The sequence below is a fragment of the Centropristis striata genome, chromosome 3 (genome assembly GCF_030273125.1).
Source record: "Centropristis striata isolate RG_2023a ecotype Rhode Island chromosome 3, C.striata_1.0, whole genome shotgun sequence".
Lineage (NCBI taxonomy): Eukaryota > Metazoa > Chordata > Actinopteri > Perciformes > Serranidae > Centropristis > Centropristis striata.
Window position 1 is genome coordinate 27,256,437 of NC_081519.1, and position 17,175 is coordinate 27,273,611.

General features: G+C 40.4%; 1 protein-coding gene across 2 annotated transcripts in view; it reads left to right on the forward strand.

Moving 5' to 3' along the window:
• Window positions 1–17,175, forward strand: part of LOC131968891 (receptor-type tyrosine-protein phosphatase gamma-like) — a 519,997-nt gene that overhangs the window by 362,769 nt on the left and 140,053 nt on the right. For both annotated transcript variants that reach the window (XM_059329944.1, XM_059329943.1), the window contains exon 6: window positions 16,923–16,989. In XM_059329944.1, coding sequence (XP_059185927.1) covers window positions 16,923–16,989 — 67 coding nt within the window. The remainder of the gene's footprint in view (window positions 1–16,922; window positions 16,990–17,175) is intronic.

Here is a 17,175-nt window from a genome sequence, read left to right on the forward strand (position 1 = left end):
CCCATATTTCAGTTGTAATCAGATAAAAAAAAAACAAATAAAAACCCTATTTTAAATCAATCAAAACCTTTTGTGTAAAAAATACAGAAATGTTGCATATTTGCTTCATACAGTCAGAAAAATCATTGAATTTTTTTAGGATATGACTGATGACAACAATAGTGTCTAAAAGCCAACCTGGTCTCACAGAAATCCGTGAAATAGCCAGGGATTTTCTTAACTCAAAATCCGTGGAATAGCCACGGAATCACTCAAATTTCCGTGAAATTGACACGGATTTCGCTACAATGCAAGTTAATGACAGTCATATCCCAACCTGGTATTTTTTCCTATTGGTTTGTGTCCAAGTCACGTGACTTTCAAGGTTCCGGCGGTCGGAACGAAAAACATGGCGGACAGTTGTCTCATTTTTAGTGAAAAAATCAATATTTTGACTTTGTTTCTGCATAAAAATGGATTTTGATTACATTTCTAGCGAGAAATATATGTTTTATTTTCTAAATATTCACTCAGTGAATGTACATAATCACTTTGTGGCGAAGATCTCGCCAGAAAAAGACGATCCGCTGTGTTTTATTTTGAAATCTGTTTTATTTTGTAATCTACCGCGATCCTACCGGATGTGGTCCGATCCTCCCGGATGTGCTGTGCAATCTCATTGAATCGCGCTTCACTGTAAATGGTCCAGACTCTGCTCTCCTGTTTTAGTTCAAATATCTTCATTAAACAAACATTGTTGTCTTTTTTTAGCATAGATAATATACATACAGTATAATTATTTATTAGACAGTGTGTGATATTCGATATATTGGGTAGAAATAGGTTTTCACAACCCTAATACGGAAGAACTACAAAACGAGAGGTCTAGGGAGTTGTAGTTTTTTTAATAAAACAGGGTTTCCCCTAAAATTGGAAGTTGGAAATACTTAATTAGTGGCTTTCCAGGGGTTTGAGGGGATGTTAATCACATTTTTGGCATCAGAATTTAAATATTGTCTTATTCAATGGGGGATTTATTATTTTTTCAGCATATCCTAAAGCCCCCCCACTCCCACCCCTTAGTGACTATGCTCACATTATAGTCCATGTCAACACCTTTCTATAACAGTAGGTCTCATGTCTGCAACCCTTTTTGTCTCTTAGTTATAATCATTTAAATATGCCCCAGGGTTAAGGTTCAAAGGTCAATAGGTCTCAAAGCAAGAATATTATAGAACCTTGAAATTGATATATGTTACTCTCCAGGCCAAGACCTTTCCTGTGATGTATTTGGTTTAGCTCTATGACAAAGTTTTATTTTTTTCAAACCTTGGAAATCTGCCCTAACAGACTTAGATTCCCACAGCCCTTTGAGTGCTCTGAGTGCGAGATGTGAAAAAATAAAACTTTGTCATAGGGCTAAACCAAATACATCACCGGAAAGGTATTGGCCTAGAGTAACATATATCAATTTCAAGGTTCTATAATATTTATTTATATATAGCTTTGTTTTATTAAAAAAAACTACAACTCCCTAGACCTCTCGTTTTGTAGTTCTTCCGTATTAGGGTTGTGAAAACCTATTTCTACCCAATATATCGAATATCACACACTGTCTAATATATAATTATACTGTATGTATATTATCTATGCTAAAAAAAGACAACAATGTTTGTTTAATGAAGATATTTTAACTAAAACAGGAGAGCAGAGTCCGGACCATTTACAGTGAAGCGCGATTCAATGAGATCGCACAGCACATCCGGGAGGATCGGACCACATCCGGTAGGATCGCGGTAGATTACAAAATAAAACAGATTTCAAAATAAAACACAGCGGATCGTCTTTTTCTGGCGAGATCTTCGCCACGAAGTGATTATGTACATTCACTGAGTGAATATTTAGAAAATAAAACATATATTTCACGCTGGTCACGTGACTTGGACACAAACCAATAGGAAAAAATACCAGGTTGGGATATGACTGTCATTAATTTGCATTGTAGCGAAATCCGTGTCAATTTCACGGAAATTTGAGTGTTTCCGTGGCTATTCCACGGATTTTGAGTTAAGAAAATCCCTGGCTATTTCACGGATTTCTGTGAGACCAGGTTGCTAAAAGCAGAGAAAATCATAGATCATCATAACATATGTCACCATTTTTCTTTTTTACTTGGGCCCTGACTTATTCATATAATTGTGTTATCTCATTATCATTGAATTTCTTATTCTGGTTCAACATGATCGGTGCCTTGCCTGGCTTGTTTTATTTCCCTCCAGAGTGTGCCTCCATTTATTTCCAAGCTTCTCTCTCCCTTTCCGTCAGTGTGTTTTTTTAAGCAAATATATTGTCGCTCCTGTGTCATGTATTAATTAAATCATCACACTCGTGTTACATGACAAATTGGGCCCATCATCTCAGCTGAGCTTGAGAATCATGCTTTTATGATCCAACATTACGCTGCACTGCGGCCTCTGATTGAAATAGTTGGCAGTTGTAACTGGCTATCATTGCCTTTTATTTGCTTATACACAGCACTGCATGCCTCCACTGTTTTCCACACACTCAGCTTGAGACAGCAACATGCAACACCGAGACCCAGCTGGGATGTAAATCACATGGAGCTTCCACTCTACTTTTTACTTTTTGTTTCTTAAGTTAACATGAAAATCCCACTGAGTCTCATTTTACACGATTTTAGGGGCATCTGTACCTCATTTAATATGATAGAGAGAGAGGCAGAGGAGGGAGAAAGATAGAACAAAGAGAATAAAGGAACTGGGGCTTGACATAGAGACGCAGTCTGCAGTTCTGGATAAAGTAAGTTGATTGTTGAGTCTCATTCCCAGTTCCTCAAATACAGATGCTTTTGGCTGTTTTTTTTAGGTCTGACTACCAACCTAAAGATAGATGTGTCCCATCATCCACGGGGCCAACCAAAGCGTCTCATCAGCTTCTTCCTTCATGTTCACTGTGGTTTGTTGTTGTCTGAACTCATGAACGCTAGTTGGTGCTCCAGTATAATCGGTCCGCCTGAAACTCATCCAGTGAGAAAGGTTCCGCGGTGCAAAAATAAGTCAATTAAAATGCGTCAATGAGTCAATTTTTTTAAGGCGTTAATTTTTGTGTAATTAATTAATCGTAATTAACGCGTTAAAGTCCCGGCCCTAAAATGTATATATATATATATATATATTTGAAGAGTGAGACTCAAAAATCCACTATCTTTCTTCAGAACTGCATACTGCACCATCAAACTCCACTTGCCTATTGTGGTATATTTTACTTTTAATCATAAAGTTCTCTGCTTTACTGAAAGGCCCCAGTGTGACCTCATGATCATGAAACAGCCGGTTTAAACCAGAAATAACATACTGTAGGATATGGGGTTTTTCAGACAGTAGAGGCGTTTTGGGGCAGAATAAAAACAGTATAAGTTGTATCCTTTTAAGGTTAAAATAAGACTTAGCAGCGTGCGCGTTCACGAAAAACGTCCTCCATTCGTGGGGTGTGGGATGTTACAATTGAATTGTTAAATGCCCTGAAACATACAGACAGAGCAGAGAGAAATAGGGCTTTTATTGGAGGGATACCTTTTTTCAGCAGCCTTTGAGATGGGCAAAGTTCTCCTCAGCTGTACCTAGGCAGTGTATTCTGAGGTCTGATAATAAAGAAAACTAAGAGATCAACATGCTCTTTGATTCATCTTCTCACTCAAGACAGGTAGTCATTTCCCCTAAACTATTTATACAAAGACAATACGTAAAAAAGAATAAAATAAATGTAAAGACATACTTCAAATCAGTTTCATTCCCGATGGCATTGATTGATTTGTTAATGAAACATAGATGTGATTACGTGTAAATGAATATCAATGATGTAAGCACTATATATGCAGGAATGGCATATATGATATCTGCACAACCATACCTGGATGTGAGGTAAAAGCCTGCTGTCAGATTGGGCAAGACACAAACGGTCATGATGAATGTGTGACACACCTTTTGGCCTTTATTATGTTGCACACAATAACTGACCCAATTATTTGTGTCACTCTGCAGTTGGAAAGGTGTAGTGGGCAGGAAAATCACACACTGTTCAGCTGAGACTGTCCTTCAAGGAAGAACAACAGCAATAGTCATTTCAGGTTGCGTTTAAATGCACTGTTGATTTGCACTGTATTCAAAATGTGAGATATTAAAACGCATTGTTAGCAGTGTCACTTTCACATCTGCAAAGGTTTCATCCTGAACTTAAAAAAGTGAGGAGTTGTTTGTTTTTTCAGTGAATACTTATGACCAAGGTACCCTGGGAGAAAAGCAGGCAGGGATTCTCACTTCATAGACATCTACTTTACTGCAAATGATAAGACAACAAATACAGAAATTCAGCTATTTGTTAATGTAACCTGCACCTTTTTTTTTTATCATGGAGGAAGTGTTACTAGCACTACTAGAGTCTAGTGTTAAAATACTGTCAAAAGTGCAAGTGAAACCTTTTTACCTCAAAAGGTAGAAAAAAGAAAAGAGAAAGATTAATAGTATGAAGACATTTTCAGTGAGCTCAGTCCTGGATGTATTCATTCCTAGACAACCTTGAGGTTCATTTGAATTGGTTCCATACTTGGGGGCTGTTCTTCACATTAAAGGTAGCAGTGTCTCAAAAGCAGTCACAGAGCTACTCAGCAGGAGTAAGAACAGCATGATGAAAGGTATGGTTTGAAGACACAGCAGACCTCATACCACTTCATTCTGCTCTAAATCCAATACCCCCAGTGATGGTAATAAGGCAGTATATGCCAACACTGCTAAACCATTACTGAGCTGCTTCCAGTTCAGCACAGTGCACAGCACCAAGGAGATTAGCTCAGCAGCTATGCAGTGAAACAGAATTCATTACATGTCATTTGTCATCAGCCATTTTTTTGCCAGGAATTTCAGAAGATATCTCATTACTGATGTTTAAATCGATGAAGTCTTTGTTCCTAACTGTGACGGGGTGATGAAAGGAAATGTTCCTGTGTGCTTTGTCTCAGCCGTCCCTTTCCTGCATGACCGCTGCCCCACTTATCACACACCATCGCTCACACTGAAGAATCGACTTCCTCTGTCATCACTCTCCTCCATCTCACAAAAAAAAAGGACATAGGGTCTCCTCATGCTTATTTTGAAATTTGATCATTTTCCTATGTAGGACAACAAGGGCACTGAAACAGAAACATGTTCATGTCTGCAACTTTATAAATACTTTAAGGGAAACACAGAGATGTTTTTAATGGCTTGTTGTGATTTCCAACCTTGTGCTTGAAAATCAGTGGAAATAGATAAGAACATATTCAGAGGAAAATGACAGATATCTCCTGGGTGGATATCATGAAAAGGAATGCACTAATAGCAGCAGCCATTATTGTTTTACATCCCATTCTGATTGAAAGCATCACATCAAATTTTAGTCAAGCTTTATACTTTTCAACTTTAAAATCATCACAACCCACCAACCAACCAACCAACCCACCAACCAATCAACCAGCCAACCAACCAGCCAACCAACCAACATTCATCGGTGTGTGAATGAATTCCCAATGGAGGCAGGTGGCACCGGTGTGCCCTGGTAGCCTCGGCTACCAGTATGAATGTGTGTGTGAATGGGTGAATGAGCGTAGTGTGTAGTGTAAAGCGCTTTGGATAAAAGCGATATAAGTACACTCCATTTACCAACACAAGATGTTGAAGGGTTCATTTACTTTAGTCTGCATCCACTAATAGTCCTGACAAGGACAAGGCCTGAACTCCTTAGACAGTTGCATACATCAAAGGCATAGTGCTGAGCATCAAAGGCATAGTGATGAGCATTTAACAGACATGAACAGAAATACTTTCTATTCAAGGTAAATAGTCTTAGTCTAATTATGAGTATATAACCAATGCCTTGTTTCCTTCCGTCTAGAACCAGCAAAGATAGATTGAATCGATCTCTTTGGGCCTAGTTGCTAGTTCATAATGTATCTATAGACTCAGTCTTCTATTGCCCCGTATAGGTCTAAGAATGGCAAGAATATCAGTCTCCTTTTTCTAGACCTAGCAATGACTGGAAGACCCAATCTCTTTTAGTCTAGACCAGAGATCGGCAACCTTTACTAACAAAAGAGCCACTGTTGGCCAAAAAAACAGAAAAAATGTAGTAATGGAGCCACAAACAGGCCTTATTTTCAGCCTTACAATGAAGATGAAATGGCCAACTAACTCTAAATTAGCCTACCAGCTTCACTAATAGGTAATAATGAGCATTTCTTAATATGATTTTGTCAGAATGCAGCACTCTTGAGGTTGAATATTTAAAGTTTAAGGTGCCGGGCCATAGACTTTTGTGAGCATTTTAGTTGACTGAAATATTAAAACATTTTTTTAATGTACACATCTACAACTGAAGATTTGCTTGCCAAATTGCTTTGGGCCTACCAACGATAAATGAACATTAAAATGTAAAGAAATAACTTTTTCATTTGGTATAATTTATTTGTCACAGCTATAGGGAGCCACTGCAAATGGCCTGAAGAGCCACATGTGGCCCCAGAGCCTCAGGTTGCCTACTTCTGGTCTAGAGCCACTATTAAAATACACAAAAGGCCCACAATCTCTTTGTCCAAATCCAAAAAATGGCAAGAAAGCCTAGTATGTATTAGTTGAAAACGACCACAATTGTTTAGTCTATATCTATAAAATATATAATAATAATATAATATAAAATGGTATTATCCCTTTTGCCTAGCTCTACTAATGACATGGACATTCATGTCTCCTGTTGTCAGTTCTAACACCATCACAACAAAATAATGCCAGAGTTCCTTGTGCACCTTTATCCCTGTCTTCCACTACTACTGATTAATTGTTCATCGATGTAATTAGTAACTCTGCACTACTATGTGTCTTCTTTGAAAGAAGTCCAACCATTACATCCATTACATCATTGATTTATCAGCAGTGAGTGCTGCCAAAGGCAAGGCAGGGGGGTCTCTGTAAGACACAGAAGGGGGTGAAGGGAGTCAAGAGAAAGAGGATACATAGTGAGGGCTTTTGGATGGATGACAGTGGGAAGAAGGGATGTGAGATGAGTGAGAGAGAAAAGTGGCGGGGAGAGAAATATGAGGACATGTCACATTGTACCAGAGTTTCTTTTTTTTCTGATTTGTTACTGCAGTGGCCTCTCCCTGGAGAGAAAAAGGGAGATTGAGCTGTGGGGAGAATGAAGAGAAAGAGTGAGAGATGCAGGATTTGAAGAGGGATAAAGGGGTAGATAGAGAGAGAGTAGGACATTGTGATGTGAGGCCCGGTGGCTGAGGATCTCGGGGGACGAGCCTGTGGGCTTTCAGAGACAAACATTAATAATGAAACACTAATTCCCTCTGTCCTCCTTTCTTTTCTCTCCTCTTCACTGTCTCTCTGTATGTCATTTTCTTTCTGTGTCTCCATGGCCGCCTTTATTTCCCTTAATCTTCTTCCTGTTACGCACACACTTTTTTTCTCACCCACTTTCTGTCTCGCCTTGTACCAAAAACAAGCTCTTTATTGCAGTTTCAGTTATTAACTTCTTCAAATGATTACACTGTGTGTGTGTGTGTGGGTGGGGGGTGGGGGGGGGATAAGTTAGAAATTGAGTCTAGCATTGCCACAATTAAACTTTCTACTTCCCTTAAGTCACTTTCTCATTCAGTGTTTGCATGAAATAGCGCATCCTTTTCTCCTCTCTCTCTCTCAAACACACACACACACACACACACACACACACACACACACACACACACACCAGAGTTGACTGTGGTGACTGCAGAATAAAGCGATCACTTCAATAATGAAACAACTAGTTAAAGAAATCTAACATAATGGTCATTTTTATCCATGGTCATCCAAAATGATATGAATGGATTTGAAAAAACGTATTAACTGATGCAGCACAGACATGTCAAATGTGGCCATTTTTCTAGTACAGGTAGAATAAATATCCGTTCCCATCTTGTTATGTGTGCTTTCCAAATAACATGAATATTGGTACATCCTTAATACGACCATATATAAATGCAAAGGCCTGTGACTATTATTCAGATACTGTATGAGGTATACACATGACATGTTACAACAATTACAATTTTCCCTAGTTGACACCCAGGTGGGTGGTATGCTGTATGACAACAATACGTTAAGCTGAAAATATACATATCCTTTATTTAACCAGGTAAGTCTAGTTGAGATTAAAAAAAATCTCTTTTCCAAGAGAGACCTGGCCAAGAAAGCAGCATAAAAAGAGACAAGTTACAACATTTAAACACAGTTAACATAAATAATTAAATACAATTAAATACAAATACAGCCATCACAACATCAGTGAAAGAGCCTCAAGTAGAGACTCATACGGAGCAGTCACACCGACCAAGGGAAATTATTTCTTTATCCTTTAGAATCGATTTAAATTCACCAATTGTGATCAACTCAGACAATTTCAAATCTTTTTGCAGATTGTTCCATGATAAAGGGGCGTAACTAAAAGCTTTCTTCCCTAATTCAGTTCTCACTCTTGGCACCAGCATCCGTACAATGATTTGTGATCGTAGACCATGTTTAGTTTTGTTACGACACACAGGTAAGAGAGAAGCAGCCCAAGAATACATTCAGAGATAAAAACTAACCAATGAGATTGCCTGCGACCATGATTGTGTTGTATTCAAAGGAGGAGGTGTTGCTTAGTGAATGAGGGCACCAGCGTAGCCTCACTGTCCAACAGATGGGGGCATGTGCAGAAAGTGGAGTCAACAGAGAGTGCAGCTGGTGTGGCAGCATTTTTTGGACAAAACCAGGTTTTGGTCAGGCCTAGTACCTGAATGTTAGATAGATCAGCCAGTGTCTGGATGAATTATCTTATTTACAGCTGATAGGCAGTTGCATAAGCCAAAGTGGGTGAGGCTTTCCTGAGTGTGTAAAGGTTCTTTGGGTTACATTGTCTGCAACTGATTCTATATTCTGCTGACGGTACAGTGAAGCTGTTTTCAAATACCAGAAACTAACCTGCCCTTGTTTGGTTTCACCAAAAGGCAGCCAATAGGAGGAGCCGGCCACCTATTGTCATTCACAGAGTGAAACTAGTAGTGAAGGGACAATGAAGCTTCATCAACCATTTGCCTTATTTTTTGACCCCACTTGATGGCGGTCTTGGCTTAAAAAATAAAAGGCTTTAGCAAAACCGTTACCGTCATTTTTTTATGTGCATCTTAGCAAATACAGAGGTGGCAGATCGGTAAAACAATCAACTAATTCACATGTTCACATGTGGTGTTTTTTTTTTTTTTGAAGGCACTGATGTATTTTTCCATTTACGCATTGTTTTTTATGCTTTGGTTTTAATGATTCCCAGCATCCATGACAACAATGATGCAATAATTGAACAAATGAAAACGGATATCTTACAATGCACTATGATAACTTACACTCTTCCAGGTTAGCTGGAGAGGGTCTCTGAGGGCGTTTTCATTGTTGCTGTTCCTGCTTATTATACTGACATTGTTTTCTTAACATCTCTGTGCTTTTCTTCAGGTTTTTCACTGATGTAGGGAACTATACTATTGTTATAACTAAGCATGAGATGCCAAACAAGCTTTTTTTGTCCACAAATAGTCATCGTTTAAATGTGGTATTTGTGGTATTACACTTGCAGAAACTTTTTCATGTGTGCATCACATTAAGTCACTGCAGCAGCTGAGTTAGTACTAACAAACACTAGTATACAAAAAGGGCTAAAGGTAAATAATATAGTCATTTAATTTACTGTTAAAATTTCAGCATTTCAGATCATATACACTGTAGCCACTCACGTTCACGTTTAAGCATTACATAAATAAAAATAATAATTTAAAAAAAACCTTCCTTTTTTTCTCCTTTCCCCCAAATATATGTATATATATATATGTGTGTGTGTATTTATATATATATATATATATATATCCACATGATAGCAACTGGTCCAGGCCCTGAGGCAGCAAAACAGCAGATGGTTCTTGTTAATAGCAAACTAAAAAAGTGTTTTTTACAGGTACACCTCACTAAAATCTCATTTCATTGTTAGGACTCCAAGTTTGCTAATTTTCTGACTCCAGTTAGCTCTTAATGGAGTCATTAGCCAAAGGGTTCACTTAGTTTTTCTACCAGCAATATGAATGTTTCATGGATATATTCAATAAAGACATGAAATATTATAATTGTTTGTGTGGTATTGGGTTAAGCACGTTGTGTTTGTCTCTACCTAGAACAGATCAGATCACATTTTATGACAAATTAATGCAGAAAACAAGTTAATTTCATATATATATATATATATATTGTCACGAACTGGTCAGGTTAGTGGCAAAAAAGAAGGGAGTCCACACGTAACATACAAAGCCAAAATAATTTATTAATAAATCAGATAAATGTAAATTAAGTAACTGATCAATGAAATTATTGAACTTGAAATTAAGTCAAAACAAACCAAAATGGATGTGTGTGAATAAATGTCAATCAGTCATGTATGCAGTGTATGGGTGTGAATGAAGTGTGCTGTATGTAAGTGTTGTATGCAAGAGGGAAAATCAAACTCAGTCCCACATGGCAGGTGGGAACATGAGACCCATGTTACCAGCTTGGAAGCAGCAAAGAGGGTGAGTGCTGGATAAGACTGCTCTTAAATACCCAGCACACAGGTGAGGCCATTTAGGCTGACGACCTGCCCACCACTGCCAACAAGGAAATAGTACAGCCAATCAGCAGGCAGAGGGGCAGGACGTCACACCCCCCTCCTAAAGAATGGGGTCCCACCACATTATCCATCAACTCCTCCACCTCTCCACAACCTGGACCCTAGGAGCAAATTGAGAGCAGTGAGAAGGCAGAATTTTAAAACAGCAAACTAGACAATCAGTGAGCACACAAACCACTAAGGCGACCGAGAAAGGGCATCAGCCATAACGTTCTCTGATCCCTTGATGTGTCGAATATCCAAATTGTATGGCTGTAAAAACAATGCCCACCGCATCAGCCTCTGATTTGGATTCTGAAGTGATCGCAGGAAAGTCAGTGGGTTGTGATCTGTGTAAACAACAAGTGGGGTTAGACCAGATCCCAAATACACTTCAAAATGCTGTAATGCCCATATTAAAGCAAGCGCCTCCTTCTCTATCACAGAGTAGTTAAGCTGATATCTATTGAATTTCTTTGAAAAGAAAGCCACAGGTCTTTCAACACCATGGTCTCCTGTCTGCAAAAGAACAGCTCCTGCTCCTACGTTAGAGGCATCCACCTGCAGGGAAAAACCTGCATCGAACCGGGGAGCAGCCAGCACAGGCTCCGCACAAAGAAGTGCCTTGACATTTTCAAACGCTGAACTACACCTGTCTGTCCAGACAAATTGTGTGTCTTTTTTCAACAGTGCTGTCAGTGGCTCTACAACAGATGAAAAATTGCGACAAAAGCTTCGATAATATCCCACCATCCCTAAAAAACGCATTAGTTCTTTCTTGGTGGTTGGAGGGGGATACTTCACAATTGCAGCCACCTTATCCTGCAACATCCGCACCTGGCCCTGACCGACTACTTTTCCTAAATAGGTAACAGTGGCCTTTGCAAATTCACACTTTGCCAAATTCACAGTCAACCCTGCCCAGACCAACCTGTCAAACAAAGCGCGAATGCGGTGAATGTGTTCAGACCATGTATCACTGTGTATTACTACATCATCAAGATACACTGCGCAGCCTTCCAGCCCTGCCACCACCTGGTTCATAAGGCGCTGAAATGTTGCAGGCGCATTGCGCAGGCCAAACGGCATGACCGTGTACTTGTACAGACCAGACGGTGTAATGAACGCACAAATTTCCTGTGCCCGCTTAGACAGGGGGACCTGCCAGTAACCTTTTAAGAGGTCAAATTTACTTACATAAGTGGCAGAACCTACCTGATCTATACAATCTTCCATACGAGGAAGAGGAAAAACATCTGGCTTTGTAATGTTATTAACCTTACGAAAGTCAGTACATGGCCTATAAGTGTTGTCCGGTTTACTGACCAAAAGACACGGCGACGCCCAACTAGAAGAACACGGCTCAGCAATATTATTGTCCAACATATAACTGACTTCTTGGTCCAAATGTTTGCGCTTATCTGATGAAACCCGATAAAATCGCTGCTTTATTGGTGCCGCGTCGCCAACATCTACATCATGTTCAATAAGATGCGTGCGAGAAGGAACATCGGAAAACAGTGCAGGATAATTTCTAATAAGGGCAACCAATTCACCACGTTTATTATTATCCAAATTTGCCAACATGCAATCCAACTTTTGCAGTGACTCCGAATTTTTCAACCGACCTTGTAGAATCACCTCAGAAGTTGAACCCTCCTCCCAGCTGACTGCTGGAGAAGAAGTTAAAACAACTTGAGATGAACAAGCAGAAGCATTCACACCACAATCCCCACTATCCCCTTTTTCTTCTGTGTGACGTGCGTAAAAAGGTTTCAGCAAATTCACATGACACAACTTGGTGGCTTTCCTAGCTTTCGGAGTGGCAATGATATAATTCAGGTCTGACACCTGCCGTACCACTGTGTAAGGGCCTGAAAACTTTGCCTCAAAGGGAGAAGTCACAATGGGTTGTAGAACCAAAACCTGATCACCATCCTTAAACTGTTTAGGCTCTGCACGCCTGTCATAGAGAGTCTTCATTTTGTGCTGTGATTTTACCAACTTCTCCTTTGCACTTTCACCTGCCAAAAACAGCCTTTGCCTGAACCCATTCACATAGTCAAGCAGAGTTTTTGGAGGGTCTGCTATCTCCCAGCCATCTCTCAGAACAGCCATGGGACCACGTACCTTATGGCCAAACACCAAATCATTGGGGCTAAAACCCATGCTCTCCTGCACCACTTCCCTGGCTGCCAACAGGAGCCATGGCAACCCCTCCTCCCAGTCACACCCCAGCTCAGTACAATAAGAACGCAGTAGAGATTTCAATGTTTGATGGAACCGCTCTAAAGCGCCTTGCGATTGTGCATGATAAGCTGAAGCTTTATTGTGCTTAATCTGAAGCTGCTGGAGAATTTCTGCGAACATGTGGGAGGTGAAATTAGAGCCTTGGTCACTCTGAATAATTTTTGGTATCCCAAAAACTGAAATGAACTGTGTCAAAGCTTTTACCACAGACTTAGTTGTTATGGTTCTGAGTGGATACGCCGCCGGATATCTGGTTACTTGGCACATGACAGTCAGCAAATAATTATGCCCCAGTTTTGAACGAGGTAAAGGCCCGACACAGTCAATAATCAAATGTTCAAACGGCTGCTCAACCACAGGTATTGGACACAGTGGAGCCGGTTTGATTGACTGGTTTGGCTTGCCGGTTAACTGACATGTGTGACATGTTTTGATATATGCTGATATATCACGCTTCAAACGAGGCCAAAAACAGTACCGCAACACCCGGTCATATGTTTTCCTTACCCCCGGATGCCCAGCTACATTATGACAAGTTTGCAACACCAAGTCCCGAAACTTTCTCGGCACCACAAACTGAAAGATGGGTTCCCCAACAAGAGCTTCTCCATGAGGCACCCACTTTCTAAACAATAAGCCTCCCTGAAGAAAATAACCGTATGCAGAGCTACTTATCTCACCAACTGGCAGTACTTTATCAAACAGCTCCTTTAGGCTGGAGTCATTTTTCTGCTCTGTAGCCAACTCTGATCGTGACATAGACTTCAACTGCTCCGGTAAAGTCCCACAAACCTTGGCAGTCTCTAACTCTGCATCCTTGACAATACTCTGCACATCACGTACAATGGTCATGGCGCGCGTAACGGCACAAGCTGGATACACAACAGCAACATCTACTATACATTCTGGCTGACCTTGACTGGGCATCTTTTTAGTGACTATATTAGGAAGAGGACCATCGGCCCACACCCGCACCCCTGCAAGACCATTCCCCAGAATTATGTCCACCCCATCCACCGGCAACTCAGTGCGCACCCCCATCTCAACGGCTCCATTCACCAAACCTGAGACGAGAGCGAAGTTATGCAAGGGTGCTGAGAACACCACCATCCCCATCCCCCTGACCAGCACCACATCTCCTGTGTCAGTATCAGATGAAAAGGGCAAAACCGACTTACGCACAAATGAGTCAACTGCACCCGTATCACGCAAGATCTTTACTGGTACCTGTTCATCACTACCAAGCAAAGACACAAAACCATCAGAAATAAAGGGTTCATACTCCTTCATGCTTTTCTGCTGCATGTGTTCCACCTGCTCCACTGCAACTGGGCTGACTGATCTTACAAGAGCAGCTGGTTTTATCTGTGCATTGGGGAATTTATGTTTTGATTCACGGTGTGGACAGTCCCTTTTCCAGTGCCCATTGCCTTTGCAGTAATTACAAGTCCCCACAACGGCCAGCCTGTCTCGCATGCCTGGATCGCCCCTAAAATAAGGGCGTGATCCATCGTTTTGATGATAAAAACTCTCCCTGCGCACCTTCTCTGAACCTGATGCACTAAAATTGCCTTTGTGAATTAACACGTATTCATCAGCCAATACCGCTGCCTGACCGGGAGTTTTCGCTTTATGCTCTGTAATGTACGTGGCCACATTATTAGGTACTGAGTTTTTAAACTGTTCCAATACTACAAGATCACACAGTTTATCAAATGTATCAACCTCTGACGATGAACACCAGCGACCAAAATGGGCAGTCAGGTCTCGCACAAACTCAACATGAGACTGTTTATCACCTCTTTTCCAACCGCGAAATCGCTGCCGATATGCCTCAGGCACCAACTCATATGCTTTAAGCACTGCAGATTTAACCAGTTTGTAACTTTTACAGTCATCCGCGCTCAAAGCCGAGTACACCTCTTGGGCTTTACCTGTCAGGACGCACTGTAGCATTAATGCCTGGTCATCCTCAGGCCATTGTCTGGAATCTGCAATTCTCTCAAATAAAGAAAAGAATGAATCAGGATCTTTTTCATTGAACATCGGAAGCAAGCGCAAATTACGGGTTATGTCAAAAGAGGGCGGACCAGAGTGATTCACTGGACCATCAAGATCAGCCGAACCTGGCAATACACCCTCTTGAATTAACGTTAGCTTCTTATTTTGCAACTCTAACTTCACCAGCTCTGTCCTCTGTTTCATCTCTTCTAACTGTAATTCATGCTTTTGCGTTAACAACAGGAGCTCCTTTTGCTGCTCAAAACTCAACATAGAACCTGCAGCAACAGAAGACTCAACAGCAGGTTTAAGAATTCCCTTCTTCAACAACCCTGCTTTCAAACTGATTTTAACAGACTCCTTTAATTTCTTATCTGCTATCTCAAGCTCATACTGCTCAGCAATAAGCATTAACTGGTCTTTAGTACACTGATCTAACAGTGCTACTGACGGCGAGTCAAGAAATTCGTCCACTATTGATGCCATGCTGCACCATTTACACAAACTGACCAAAAAACAAAAACAAAACTATATGGCGAAAAACCAACCAGTCCAAATGTTGAGTGCTGGAACCACTGAAAAGTCTGGGACAGCCAAACCAAAACTGGACCCTCCCCAGCCCTGACTAACTAACAAACATTTAGCAACCCCATAACTACCTACACTCCTCCCTAGTCTTCGTGCTACTACATATGGTGGGTATTTATGCACTTAAGCCCACTGGGAAGAAAAAGCAACTGTTACCAGCGACCTTTCCTTGCACCATGGATGTGCTCCCGAGACGACTGCTCTGCCCACGTTTGCAGCCACACTAAATTCCCCAAGACCAGCTCCCCTATTGGAAACCAGCCTCCTTAGCCTAACAGGGGACTACTGGTCCCTTATAATGGTACTTGCCTGTCCCAACCCAACACAAAAGTTCCAACACTTTTATTTACTGCAACCAAACCTCACAAATTTAAGTTAACAAAACTTAAAGACAAATGTTCAATTGCTACTTCCAAACTCCGACAAAATCCCCCAAAATCCAAACAAAAAAAAAAATTACATGTGGACCTCCCAACACTGACAGCTAACTAATTGGCTTCAACAGGTGCTACTAATAAGCCAATGGACACTTTGAAACCAAAAAACTCAGATATAACTAAGACCAAAACACACTTCCTAACAAGAACCCAAGCAAATATCAGTGTCAAAAGTTAATACTGAGACAAACCATACTGAATTGTACTAATGTACCCTTACAACATTACCTAGAATCCTGATTGAAGTCAAATGTACCAAAATCAAACAATGGTTTGGACGAGCCCCCATTTTGTCACGAACTGGTCAGGTTAGTGGCAAAAAAGAAGGGAGTCCACACGTAACATACAAAGCCAAAATAATTTATTAATAAATCAGATAAATGTAAATTAAGTAACTGATCAATGAAATTATTGAACTTGAAATTAAGTCAAAACAAACCAAAATGGATGTGTGTGAATAAATGTCAATCAGTCATGTATGCAGTGTATGGGTGTGAATGAAGTGTGCTGTATGTAAGTGTTGTATGCAAGAGGGAAAATCAAACTCAGTCCCACATGGCAGGTGGGAACATGAGACCCATGTTACCAGCTTGGAAGCAGCAAAGAGGGTGAGTGCTGGATAAGACTGCTCTTAAATACCCAGCACACAGGTGAGGCCATTTAGGCTGACGACCTGCCCACCACTGCCAACAAGGAAATAGTACAGCCAATCAGCAGGCAGAGGGGCAGGACGTCACAATATATATATATATGTATATATAAAGCATTACATAAATATAAATCATTATGTGTATTATCTTTACCTTGAGTATATATCACTGTAAATATGTATAAATAATGATGCTATGTGATGAGACTGTATATCTTCTGTATTACTCTATTTATTTATTCTTTTTTTGTGTTTCTCAGGTGGGAGAGAAGGACAATCCTGCTGTTGACCCCATAATCCACGGCCTGAAGGGTGTGGTCCATCATGGTGAGTGCCAGTCCCACAGTGCTATTGACTCATAGAGAAATAGGATTGATATAATTTTGCTTTTCTCAATATAAATAGATTATTCTGGTGATATAACCCAATCTTTTAGCCTATTTCAGCTCATTCTTTTGGTTTCTCCAGCCCACACACTTACTGCATGGTTAAATCTAACCCTGGTCCTTGATC